Genomic DNA, 14,350 nt, shown 5'->3' with positions numbered 1-14,350 from the left:
CAACTCAAGGAACATACTGGGCTGCATTCCCACCTCCCAGCTACTTTCCGTGGGCCAGCAGGCACAGTACAAATTGCGCTCACCCATATGTGTGCGGGTGAATGCTAACAAATGACAATGTGGAATACACAGCCTCTAAGAATGCTGGAAGCAGTGAATGCCTGTGAGGGCACTGCATTCACCATTCAGGAGTCAGCCAAGAACGCACCAGGTTTAACTGGAAGAGAGGTCCGTGCAAATACTCTAAGAGCACAGCCCTGTACAAGGCCCATCAGGTGAGGGAGAGATTCTCTAATTTTTTCTAAAATTATTGGCAGGCAGTAAACTGCCAAAACCCCTTTTGTTGCAGCAGAAGGCCCCCAGGGTTGCACATTTCTGTCCCCAGACTGGCATGACTCCCCTGTGGAGGGCGGGGAGCCTGTTATGCCCCCTGTGGAGGGCGGGGAGCCTGTTATGCCCCCTGTGGAGGGCGGGGAGCCTGTTATGCCCCCTGTGGAGGGCCAGAGAGCCTTCCAGTTCATTATTTTTATATCCACATTTTTCAATAGATGTATTCAATCAACACGTGAAATGGTGACTATCGGGGAAGTAGAAGCCTCTGACTGAACCCTTGCGTGTGGGCCAGATGAATAAAACTTAATATATACTTTTTAATTCCAACTTCAGTTGCCATGAAAACATTTTCGGGAGCCCTATTCATTCAGAATATGATCCTAATCGTGCTCACAACAAAAACTTCAAATATAGATGATGCAAATGCTGCAGTTGTAAAAGATCTTTTTTTCTTTTTCCCTAGTTGTTAACACTCACTTTTGAACAGCAAAATTGGTAGTAAGCAGTAATTTCACTCACTAGCTACAATTAATATATTCGGACATATGGCTGTCAGTTTGGCTTCAAAGCATAACATGGGCTTACTTGGTGGAGGTCAGGTAAACCCACTACAAAATAAAGCAGTAAGACTACCAGGGAGTGGGAAACCCAGGCTATTGTCATTAAAAGCAGTTAAATTTTCCTGCGAAGTAGTAACATTTATCATAGTTGTAAAAAGCCACAGTTTAAACATATTAGTTGGTAATCCTGACACACTCATGTGACATATCGGTTGGCAATGAAGAATGCATTTGATTTCACCATCTATAGTATATTAAAAATCCATGTGTACTTCCCGCCTACAAAACCTTACTTCCTGTTGTGACACTTTTGTCATACTTTTATGTTAACTTTTCCGCTTATAAATTCCTACATCCACATTTATAATGGAAACTGCCTATATAAATCTGTCTCGCTACAATCATGCCCTCCCACCCATGGTGTGGCTGTAGCACCTCAGTTTTGCATTTCCCAGATCCTCAGTCTGTATTGTATTGAAAATCCTATGCTGCAACTAATTCTACTTTGCAAATTGCTGTAATGTCATGACTTGGACATATATCGGCGTTCCTTCATCGTAGCTGGGTCAAAATCTCGGAACTCCCTACCTAACAGCACTGTGGGAGTACCTGCATCACATAGACTGCAACGGTTCAGGAAGAAGGCCCGCCACCACCTTTTCAAGGGTAATTAGGGATGGTCAATAAATGCTGGCCTTGCTACTGATGCCCATAACCCAAGAATGAAAAAAAAAGGTTTGATTTTTAATTATACACATTATAAAATCAAATAATTATTTTAAAATAAGAATATTATGACTTTAAAACAGGAACTGATTTACAGCTGCATGCCCTGTTACAATTATTCCCTGGCCTCTAGCCGTGATTCACCTAATGACTACACTTGAGCATCCGAACTTTAACTCGGGACGAAAATTGGGCGGACAGGGGCCGAGGCGGAGGCCAAACCGTCCAGACTTGGCATGAGGCCTGGACGATTTTAACTCCCGGGCCTCATCTGCATGCTCCCAATCAGTTGCCTGGCGGGAAGCAGCAGCAGCTAGCCAGAGGGCAGAAGTGAAATGTCAGGTTGGGAGGAGGAGGAGTTTCTCAAAATATCTGAGCTCTGTGTTTTTCCCTGGAGTTAAGGAATGATCCTCACTCTCTCTCTCTCTCTCTCTTTCTCGTATATGGGAAGAGGGGAAATAATGTTAACTATCGTACGGATTATGTGAATCTAGTTTTACTTATTTTCTGGCTTAAGTTCAAATGCACAGTAGAAAACATTAAATACATGGTCAAAACTGCCAGAGAAACAGAAAGATTTTACATTTCACTGAACCTTCCCTTCTACTTTGTAATTGTTTTAGCAGCTTTTCATGTAACCAATATAAAAGGTGCACCCTAACTTGGTCACTGACAGAAATGCCTTCTGAAAGATCATGAAGGAAAGCTTTGTAAGTTGGAAACTTATTTCAGTTTGAATTAATAGTCAACTTGGTAAATAAATTGTTTTGCCTTGAAATACAGTAACTGAAGTTACTGACATGGAATTACTAAAGATTACCTGGTAAACAGGGTTTGTATTGGTGGTAGTTTTCATAACACCTATGATTTTCTGTTTCTTCCATAACCAGTAGATTAGTGTCCAATCAGGTTGCCCAGATTGCGCAATCAAGTATTTGGAGTCAGGCGAGAAGGCAATACTGATGAACTCCTGGGCCTGAAGATCATTCACGCTAAGTGACTTTCTTTTTCTACTTTGATCATGCTGTACATCATATATAGTGACTGTGGCTTTTTCACCCTTTTCAGAAATGGCCAGATATCGTCGATTGGGGCTTAAGGCAAGAGCCAGCATTCCTTGGCTTTTTTCAGAACCTGCATTCAACAGCACAACACGGTATAGGTTATTAATTAATGTTTTTAAAATCTGTAGAATCGTGACAGCATATAAAATGGACACATTAAAAGTAAAATCCTGCATTTTCTTTGTTAAAAAAAAAGGAAAATTGGATATGCTGATGTAGAACAGAGTCCTGAAGCAAAGTACGTTAGTTGTACTAGTGCACTGTATAACTGAATGCTGATCCTACACCTCCTAGGCCTAAATTTTTACTCCGAGCCAGAAAGACGGGGGGGGGGGGGGGGTCAGGAATCATAGATCGTTGGGGGGGGGGGGGGGGGGACGGAGATACAAAGGGGAAGCGGAGATCGAGGGGGTGAGAGCGGAGATCCGGGGGGTGCGGTCGCTGCTTGATGGGCCGGGGGAAGCACTTCATGTTACACTGGGTGAATAAATCTCTGCTTCCAGACTGCCTCTAACTAAAAAATTTTGAAGTATAAAACATGGCAGAATGACAATTTTATATGTATAGGTGTCTCCTATAGATTATTTGGGATTATGAAACAATTCATTAGATCCCTCCCCCCCCCCCCCTCAATTTAAGAATAAAAAAAGGAAGCTCTAACAACTTTGACTGGTATATTCTTGACTGAAAAGCACTCTCTTACAATAGATATAGGTTTACCATGTGTCACAAATATTACCAGGCAGTAAGTGACAGTGAAGAGCCCACACACAGGAACTTCAAAGATACACATAAGAGTTAAAAGACTGATGTAGTTTAGAGGTGCAGGTAGCAAAATAACCCATAATGACAAAGACTGTGAGGTTTTGCATCTCATATGAAACCAAAAGTTAATTTACTCTTTAAAATTACTCTCTATCTATATTTTTAGCAATAAATACTATAGTCTCAATAAAATTAAAACAAATAATAAAAGTAGCAGAAAATATTTTATTGCTAAAAGCTGTGAGATTGTGATTCCCTCAATGGCTCAGCAGGTTTATCCAGAGAGTAGCTGAGCAATGAAGACTAGAAATGTCCCATGCTTGATTCCTTGTCTGTGCTGAGTCGGTCGTTCTCAGCTGGGGCAGCAGTCAGGTCTTTACAACTGGCCTCGGCACCCAGAGTTAGGGAAGGAAAGAAAAATCAAAGAGGATTCCTGACCCTAATACCTATCCAACAACCTCTGCTGGAAGTGCACATGGGTGGACTCCTAGTGAGTTCCACATTCTTACCACTCTCTGGGTGAAGAAGTTTCTCCTGAATTCCCTATTGGATTTGTTAATGACTACCTTATATTTATGTCCTCTAGTTCTGGTCTCCCCTGCAAGTGGAAGTATCTTCTCTACGTCTATCCTATCAAACCATTTCATAATCTTAAAGACCTCTATCAGGTCATTCTGATCTAGAGAAAAGAGCCCTAGCCTATTCAATCTTTCCTGATAGGTATAACCTCTCATTTCTGGTATCATCCTAGTAAATCTTTTTTGCACCTTCACCAGTACCTCTATATTCATTTTATAATATGGAGACCAGAGCTGTTCACAGTACTTCAAGTCCGATCTAACCAAGGTTCTATACAAGTTTAGCATAACTTATCTGCTTTTCAATTGTATCCCTCTAGAAATGAACCCCAGTGCTTAGTTTGCATTTTTAAAAATTGTCTTATTAACCTGCGTCGTTACTGTTAGTGATTTGTGTATTTGTACCCCTAAATCCCTCTGCTCCTCTATCCCATTTAGACTCCAAGGAGTATGTGGCCTCCTTATCATTCCCACCAAAATGTACCACCTTACAATTATCTATATTGAAATTCATCTGCCAATTACATGCCCATTCTGCAAGTTTATTAATGTTTTCCTGTATTTTGTCGCAGTCTTCCTCAGTATTAACTTTCCCCCCCAATTTGGTGTCGTCTGAAAATTTTGAAATTGTACTTCCGATTCCTGAGTCCAAATCGTTTATGTATCTGGTGAACAACCGTGGTGCCAGCACTGATCCTTGCAGAATACCACTTCCCACTTTTTGGCAGTTTGAGTAACTACCTTTAAGCCCTACTCTTTGCCCAGGATGTGGTTCAGGCAGGAAGCATTGTATCTTTTAAAGAAAAATTGGATAAATATTTGAATTGCAGGAAGATACAGGGCTATAAGGAAAAAGTAGAGCAGTGGAATATAGGAACCGTAATAGGCTTTTCAGCCCCTTGACTCTGCTATTCAATTAGATCATGCTGCTCTGTACCTCAACTCCATTTACCCACCGTTGCTGCATATCCATTGATACCCTTACCTAACAAAAATCTCAGCAATCTTAGTCTTAAAAATTTCAATTGACCCAGCGTCCACAGCCTTTTGGGGGAAGAGAATTCCAGATTTCTGCTACCCTTTATGTGATAAAGTGCTTCCTGATTTCACTCCCAACTGGCCTAGCTCGAATTTTAAGATTATGCCCCCTTGTTCTGGATTTCCCCACTGGAGGAAATAATTTCCCTGTATCTATCCTACTGAATTCCTTTATCATTTTAAACACCTCAATTAGATCACCCCCTCAATCTTCTAAACTCAAGGGAATAAAAACCAAGTTTATGCAACATGTTCTCATAATTTAACTCTGTAAGCCATGGCATCATTCTGGTGAATCTGTGTTGTATCCCTTCGAAGTCAAATATCTTTCCTGAGGTTCGGTGCCCAAAACTGAACGCAGTACTCCAGATGGGGTCCGAACAAGGCTCCGTACAACTGAAGTATCACTTCCTCGGTTTTGTATTCTGACCCCCTTGAGGTAAAGGCCATCGTTACATTAGCCTTTTGATTACTTTTTAGACCTGTGCACTAGCTATTAGTGGTTTGCGTATATGGACACCTTTGCTGCTCCACAGCTCCTAGTCTGTCATCATTAAGTATTCCGATTTGATTCCTCGGATATAAAAGTGGATGACCTTACACTTCCTCACATTGAACCCCATCTGCCATAGCTTTGCTCATTTAGTCTGTTCTGTGTCCCTGATCATAGATTCATGTAACTTCCCCACAACTGTTGTTAAACTAAGAGGTCTGTAGTTACCTGTGGGAGATCAAAATTGAACCTTTTTGAATCGCGACTGCAACCAAGCTCCAGCGCGCTCACTGGGTTTAATGTGGGCACGTTTGGATGTGCAGCCGAAACCCAGAAGTTGCGTCCCCAATTATTGCCGGCAGGCGAACTGTTAACGGAGCAATTTACCTACTTGAGATAGGTTTTTTAAAAATTAATTCTGAAAGATGAACAAATTTAATGTCTCTTGCATGGGTTTTCTGGGGCTCGTGGATCTCACCAGTGAAACAGAGGCGATATTCAGCTGAAGTTGATTTGGGCTTTTAAACCTATGCTTAACCCATCTCAACAAAAACTCAGGTATTGCAGCTGATCTCTCAATTCTCTCAGGCAAATGTTAGGCTGAGAATTCTTGTGTTGCGACTGAGCGTTCTTGTGTTGAGAATTCTTTAGCAAAACTTTGGAGCCTCTCAAACCGACAAGATCAAGTTGGGGGGGGCGCAATGGATGTTTTCCAGAGGACAGCTAAGGAGGAAGAAAATGACCATTCACGGCAGCCACATCGTGCTGTGTTGGGATCTGAAGGTGCACAAAAAAGAGGTGCGCAACAAAGATCTGGAGAACAGTAGAGATGGGAGCAACTGGGGACGAGCTTGCAGGAGGCACTGCCCACGTAAGAGGGTATACAGCCAGAGGCTGAGCTTCCTAGACCTCTCTGAGGAGCAGTGCCTGTGCAGGCTCAGAATGAGCAGGCAGGTGGTTGCAGACATCTGCAGCCTCCTCGGGGAAGAGTTGCTCCCTGCTGGATCTGGTGGCCACATATTGCCCATCGCAGTAAAAGTAACAACTGCCCTCAATTTCTTTGCTTCTGGATCCTCCCAGGATGCCAACAGTGACATCTCCAGGATGTGTCTGCACATAAGTGTATAAGGCAGGTGACGGATGGGGTTGTTTACCAGGGCGTCCAATTACATGAACTTCCCCCGCGACGACATCTGCCAGAATGAGTGCGCAGTGGGTTCCACCTCTCTGGTTGGCTTCCCACGGGTGCAGGGCACAATGGCAATCTGAGGTCCATCACATGAGCAGGAGTCTTCATAAACCAAAAGGGCTATCACTCCTTCAATGCACAGCTGGTGTACAACCACAAGAAGAGGTGTAGGCCAGATTCCCTGGCAGCTGTCATGGTGCATTCATTTTGGGCCAGTCCAACATTCCAGAATTCTTCCAAACAGGAGACAGACTTAATAGCTGGTTCATTGGTGACACAATTGGTGCAAACTTGGCTCATGACACCTGTGAGGAACCCCACCAATGAGGCACAAGTGCGATACAACCAGAGCCACATGACCACCAGGTGTGTCATTCAGCAAGCCATAGGCATGTTGAAGATGCACTTCAGGTGCCTGGATAGGTCTGGAGGCCCCTTCAGTACTCGCCAAGAAGGTCTCCAGAATAATCACGGTGTGCTGTGTCCAGCACAACATAACGCAGAAGAGAGGTTTAGAGGTGGAGTAGGACGAAAGCGCTCATCAAGCATCCTTTGTTGGCGACAACAATGAAGAAGAGGATGAGGAGGACAAGGAGGAATATGGAGATAGTGCACATTGCTGCCTGGGATGCCCTCATCTCTCACAGGTTTTCTTACTAACAGTGGCAAAAGAGATATATTGAGATACTCAAGCCAGCTGGCACAACCACCACCATCACCAAACCCCACCCTCCCACCACCGACCCCCACCCCCCCGCTTTGCACAAAAAAGTCCTCCAACCGCTCAAACACCCATTGTACATCGTCCAATGGGTACAGTCATGTATTGGCATTCACCATGAAGCAAACGAAAGGCAACTCAACACTCGGGATGCAATAATGGGCAAGACGTGGAAGTGGTGTTAATCAATACATTTAATGTGCCAATATAAAAAAAAGGAAACTTAACAACATAATATTTCTTCAAACACCCTTGTGCATACCCTTGGTGAACTACAATTGCTTGAACTTACATTTCCTACTGCTTCTATGTGGTGCATCCCCTTTGGCTTCAGCAGAGATAGTGTCAGATCTCTGCCCTGACTGTTGAGATGCTCTCGGCCTACAGCCTCTGGGTTTCAGAGCGGCGTGAGGGCATTGCCAAAGAATGCTCCACCTGCACCTGTGAAGGGGCAGACTCTGCCATTGAGAGAGGAGGCAGCATTTCGGATATTGGTTGAGGGGAGGGCATTGGGTGAGACGTGGGAGCGCTTTGAGTGGAGTTCCCATTTTGTGTCCCCTTTCGCCATCATCCCTCACCCAGGCCAGCGCTACATCACTCCTACCACTCTGCTAGACATCAGCTTGGTGAACATATGTGCCGCATTGTAAGGCCACGGATAAGGTATCTGTCGGACTGTTTAAGGCAGCACACATGCTGGCTTCCAAAGTATGCATGATTGTGGTCATGGCCTGCATAGACTCATTTGAGAGCCCTGCTTGAAGCTCCATGGAGGCAGTCACTCTCTCCATGGCAGACATTCTCATAATTACCTGCGACATCAACCCACGAATGTTGGAGTTGACTTCCTCCATCTGCTCTGCTATAGTGGAGAGTGAGCGTAGCACATTTTCCAGTACCTCGCACAGGTGGAACTGTACTTCAATCATTCTCATTCTCAATGATGACCCCCAGGGTTCAGCATCTGTGTCCAGGTGAACAGAGCTTCGAGAGGCATGCCCTCAGTGACGCGGACTCTCCACAGCTGTCCCTGTCACCAGTATTTGCTCGTGCTCAGTTGTGAGTTGTGAATCACCAGGTGATAACCCAAATAACTGGCTAACAGGACCCACTGAAGTGCCAGTATCTGCACTGGTGCATGGCTGTATGTCCTGTGACAGTGCACCCTCAGAAGGAATGAGGTCCTCTGAGGAATCGATGTCATCCATCTCCACACATTTTTCTTCTATGCGTGAAAGCCCTGGAAGACAACAAAAAGTGCAATGAATTAGACCTGGCAAAGTAACAATCATCAATCATCATACTCGGGTTTCTCATAGTTTCTCTGATGAAATAGAGTCATCATGTGTGGGAAAGACGTTTAAGTTCTGTCACCAGGCATCTGCGAGTTCCCAGTCTCTCCATCTCCAAAGGATAGGGATGTAGATGTGCCACATATTTCCATGGCCTCCTCCTCTACATCTGTCAGCTGGACTATTTGTGGAGGGCCACCTCCAGTACTCGCCCTCTCCCTTGCATTTTGCACTCTCTTCTCCTACAAGGGTAGAAAGAACAGGCTTGTGAGTGAGTGAAAGTGATGTATTCACCCGATCGACGCAGTACATTGTGTGAGGGTGACTATCAGACAAATGCAGCACATTGCATAAGGTTTGGGTTGAGTGGCAGTGGTGGGTGCATAAATGGGAAGATGAGAAAGGGCATAGAGAGTGAAGGATGATTGCTGCTGAAATTTAAGTGGGTGTGAGGATTGATGTGATGAAGTAGGCTTGTCAAGACAAAGTGAGAGGAAGATATGGGTGAATCAGCAACTGTACTTACTTTTCCTGACCTGGTTAGGTCATTTATGCACTTCTTTCACTGCAGCCAAAGCCTGGGCACTATGCTCCTACTGCTCATCTCTTCTGCCACCTCCAGCCATGCCTTTTTGGTAGCAGAACCAGATTTCTTCCTCTCATCGCTTGTGTAAATTATCTCTCTCCTGGTTCTCATTGCACCCAGAAGTACTTCAAGTGGAGTATCCATGAGCCTGGGTGCTGCCTTTGCTCTCTTTGATTTTATAGCTTAATTTCCTCCTTTCTCCTCCAAAATCCATTTTTGCATTGGCCCTTTAAATAGCAAACTTCAGATTGCATCATGCGGGTGTGCAATAAGCCCACTTCGCAGCTTGGAGACGCGAAACCCGAAAGCACAAACAATTGCCTTCAATTGAGTTGCGATCACAGATTCCGACGCACTCACTTCACTTCTGGGATTCCCACATGAAAATCTACCCCCCACCCCCACTGTTCCCAGCTGCAGGTAAAAATCATGCCCCTGGATTCTCCCTCCCTTCCTTCTTAAATAATGGAGCAACATTTACAATTTTCCATTCACAATTCCTGTATCTAGAGAGCTTTGCTATGACCAAAGAATCTACAATTTCCTTCATATCCAACACATCTGCATCTCTTATGGGGGACTTCATCGAACGCCTTCTAGAAGTCTACATAAACAACATCTATAGACATTCCCCTGTCCACTACTTTAGTCACCTCTTCAAACAATTCAATCAGGTTCGTCAGGCATGACCTACTCTTTACAAATCCATGCTGGTTCTCTCTGATCAGCTGAAAATTTTCAAGATGTTCAATCACTCTATCCTTAATTGTAGACTCTAGTCATTTCCCGACAATAGATGTTAGGCTAACTGGTCTATAATTCCCTCATTTCCCTCTCTCACCTTTCTTCAATAGCGGAGTGAGATGTGCAATTTTGCAATCTAAAGGAACGGTTCCTGAATGGAGGGAACTTTGGAAGATTATAGTTAGGGCATCCGCAATGTTCTCATCTACTTCCTTTAGAACCCTGGGATGGAAACCATCTCGTCCCGGGGATTTGTCACTCTTCAGTGCCACTATTTTCTTCATTACTGTTAATTTGCTTACGTTAATTATGGTGAGTCCCTGTTCCTGATTCAAAATTAGTTTCCTTGGGGTGTCCGGCATGCTATCTCTTCCTCTACTGTAAATACTGACGCAAAGTAATTATTTAACATGTCTGCCATTTCCTTATTTTCATTTACAATAGCACCATTATCAGTTTTTAAGTGGCACACATTGCTCTTGACCAACCTCTTTTTCCAAATATAATTGTAAAAAATTTGAGTTGATTTTAATATCCCTTGCAAGTTTCTTTTCATACTTCCTTTTTGTAGCTCTTACTATCGGTTTTGTCACCCTTTGCTGTTCTTTGTACCTCTCTCAATCACCAGGATCTGTGCTATTTTTTGCATTTTTGTATACTTTTTCCTTTTAGTTTTATGTTGTCCCTTACCTTTTTTGTCGTCCACGACTGTTTTTTTGGCAATTAGAGCTCTTGCCCCTTAAGGGTATAAACTGGTTCTGTATCACATCAAATTCTTTTTTGAAAACCTCCCAGTGGCTTTCTGTCATTTTACCCATTAACACATTTGCCCAGTTTACTGTGGACAGTCTCTGTCTCATCCCATTGAAGTCAGCCTTACCTAAATTTAGAATCTTAGTAGCTGTTGCGGGTTTCTCCTTTTCAAACACAATGTTGAACTTGATCATATTATGATCGCTATTAGATAAATGTTCATGCACCGTTAGGCTGTTAACTAAGTCAGGCTCATTACTCATTATTAAATCTAACATACCCTGCCTTTGCTTTATCTCTTGCTAAAATAACCACTGCTCATAATTAATAAGCCGCTCCTGTGCTGCATAAAGCCTCTTACCTGGAATGAATTTCTGCCATTTCTGGTCAATGTTGTAACGCACACAGCTGCTCCCAGACGGGAACATTATGCTTTGATCATCAAAGTAAAAAACATTATTAACAACAGAGGCTTGTAGCCCAAAAATGTGATGGGCCTGAACCAGTGGAACGGTCATGGTGGATCGTCAGGTGGGTCTCTCTTTTTTAATACTCTTCTCTCTATCTATACTTCTCTGCATATATCTTTCAAATAAACTATATCTCCATATCTCTAACTCACTTTGTCTTTCCTCCACTCCATGCACATTCTGTCTCTGTCCCTTATACACTGTGTATCTTTCTCACACTCTGCCTTTTTACACTTTCTTCTACAAACTGTTACTTTTTATTACATACCCTATCTTTGTCTCTCTAATCCTTAACTTTTTTGTATCTCCCTAACATGCTCTATCCATCTCTCATTTTCATACATTCTCTGCCATAATTTGTACCTGTCATAAACTCTCTAACATTATCTCTGTCTCTCTCACTCTTTAGCACTGAATCTCACTCTTTGGCTTAGTCACTCTAGTATACCCAGTATCATTTTAGCACACTGATTCTCTCCTTAGCACACTGACTTCTGTGTATTCCCTTTAACACACTCACTCTAGTGCACTCCCTCTAACACACTCTCACTCTAGTGTACTCTCTCTAACACACTCTCACTCTAGTGCACTCCCTCTAACAGACTCTCACTCTAGTGTACTCTCTCTAACACACTCTCACTCTAGTGTACTCTCTCTAACACACTCTCACTCTAGTGTACTCTCTCTAACACACTCTCACTCTAGTGTACTCTCTCTAACACACTCTCACTCTAGTGTACTCTCTCTAACACACTCTCACTCTAGTGCACTCTCTCTAACACACTCTCACTCTAGTGTACTCCCTCTAACACACACTCACTCTAGTGTACTCCCTCTAACACACACTCACTCTAGTGTACTCTCTCTAACACACTCTCACTCTAGTGTACTCCCTCTAACACACACTCACTCTAGTGCACTCCCTCTAACACACACTCACTCTAGTGTACTCTCTCTAACACACACTCACTCTAGTGTACTCCCTCTAACACACACTCACTCTAGTGTACTCTCTCTAACACACACTCACTCTAGTGTACTCTCTCTAACACACACTCACTCTAGTGTACTCTCTCTAACACACACTCACTCTAGTGTACTCTCTCTAACACACACTCACTCTAGTGTACTCCCTCTAACACACACTCACTCTAGTGCACTCCCTCTAACACACACTCACTCTAGTGCACTCCCTCTAACACACACTCACTCTAGTGTACTCCCTCTAACACACACTCACTCTAGTGTACTCCCTCTAACACACACTCACTCTAGTGTACTCCCTCTAACACACACTCACTCTAGTGTACTCCCTCTAACACACACTCACTCTAGTGTACTCCCTCTAACACACACTCACTCTAGTGTACTCCCTCTAACACACACTCACTCTAGTGTACTCCCTCTAACACACACTCACTCTAGTGTACTCCCTCTAACACACACTCACTCTAGTGTACTCCCTCTAACACACACTCACTCTAGTGTACTCCCTCTAACACACACTCACTCTAGTGTACTCCCTCTAACACACACTCACTCTAGTGTACTCTCTCTAACACACTCTCACTCTCTCCAGTAGTTTCTCTAACACACTCCCTCCATCTCGCACTCTCTCTTCAACGAGCCCTTTCTTTCCCTCTCTACTCCGCTCTCTTAACACTGCGTTGCTCCTGTAAATAACGCCGTTACCATGGACACCGGGCGGAAATCAAGTGTCTTACCATAGTAACCAACCGGAAACGCTGCAGGCGGAATTGTGGGAGTTGTAGTTCAGCGATTTTGTGAGTGTCCGGGGGTCAGCGGGGGTCAGACTGACTGCCCGGGGGTCAGACTGACTGTCCGGGGGTCAGACTCACTGTCCGGGGGTCAGCGGGGGTCAGACTGACTGTCCGGGGGTCAGACTCACTGTCCGGGGGTCAGCGGGGGTCAGACTGACTGTCCGGGGGTCAGACTGTCTGGGGGTCAGACTCACTGTCCGGGGGTCAGACTGTCTGGGGGTCAGCGGGGGTCAGACTGACTGTCCGGGGGTCAGCGGGGACTTCTCCAAACTATAATGGGAAAATGCGTCGGAGCAAAACGAATCTATAATAAATCAGATTGTTAAAAATAAGTTCATTCAGTTATTGTTTTGTGCGATTTGATCGGTCTGTTAATTGACCATCAGATGAAAAGAAAGCGACGGATGGGCAATTAGTTCGAAGCGAAGCCAATGCTGAAGGTCCGTTCGCAGAGCAAAGTGACAAATTACCAAATTACTTTATAACCGATTTTCCCTAATTAGCAAAAGCTGACGCTTGAAGAAAGCTGAAATAATCCCCCCCCCCCCCCCCCTTAAAAATGGCTTTGTAACTTAAACTGAAATATTGACAACATTCCTTCAACCCAGTCTAAGCTGTTACTCATCCCTCCCCATTCTACACAACATTTTGTTCAGGCTGGCACACTTCATTTCTCCCTCCCCCCCTCCATTCACACTGGCAGCCTTTCACTCCTCCAAACCGAGCAAGTACTCTTTTCTCCCTCAGTTTGAGTTGGTTGGGCACCAGGTATAGGGACTGTGGTTCTATGGGGAATCTTCAAATAGGGATCAAGGCTCAGGATGAATTTGCCCTGGCCCCTCCAAGCTGTCAATCATAACATGCATTAACCAAAGAAAAAGCCCCAGTAGCTGCTAGGGGTGCTGGCTATTTGGCCACCAATTGACAGAGCCTCCAGCTGAGCAGAAGAGCACAACCTACATTATCATTACTGTGCTGAGGTTTGTATGAATCTCCTCCTCAGGGATATGGGGAAAACGTTCTTCTCTGGGCTATCTGTTATGAAATAGATGGAGAAACTTCTTTACCCTGAGAGTGGTGAGAATGTGGAATTTGCTACCACAAGGAGTAGTTGAGGCGACCAGCATGGATGCATTTAAGGGGAAGCTAGATAAACACATGAGGGAGAAAGCAATAGAAGGGTATCCTGATAGGGTTAGATGAAGTAGAGAGGGAGGAGGCTCATGTGGAGCATAAACACTAGCATAGATAGACCAG

General features: G+C 44.1%; 1 protein-coding gene across 1 annotated transcript in view; it reads right to left on the bottom strand.

The window, feature by feature from the left end:
- Positions 1 to 12,974, bottom strand: part of cfap57 (cilia and flagella associated protein 57) — an 81,034-nt gene extending 68,060 nt beyond the window's left edge. Inside the window, exons 1-2 of the mRNA XM_067989995.1 lie at positions 11,204 to 12,974; positions 2,440 to 2,753 (exon numbers count right to left, since the gene is read on the bottom strand). Coding sequence (XP_067846096.1) covers positions 2,440 to 2,753; positions 11,204 to 11,360 — 471 coding nt within the window. The 5' untranslated portion in view covers positions 11,361 to 12,974. The remainder of the gene's footprint in view (positions 1 to 2,439; positions 2,754 to 11,203) is intronic.
- Positions 12,975 to 14,350: the final 1,376 nt, after the last annotated feature.

This window comes from Heptranchias perlo, chromosome 9 (assembly GCF_035084215.1).
Source record: "Heptranchias perlo isolate sHepPer1 chromosome 9, sHepPer1.hap1, whole genome shotgun sequence".
Taxonomy (NCBI): Eukaryota; Metazoa; Chordata; class Chondrichthyes; order Hexanchiformes; family Hexanchidae; genus Heptranchias; species Heptranchias perlo.
The sequence above is the reverse complement of the archived record's forward strand: the minus strand, read 5'-3'. Positions and strand labels throughout refer to the sequence as shown.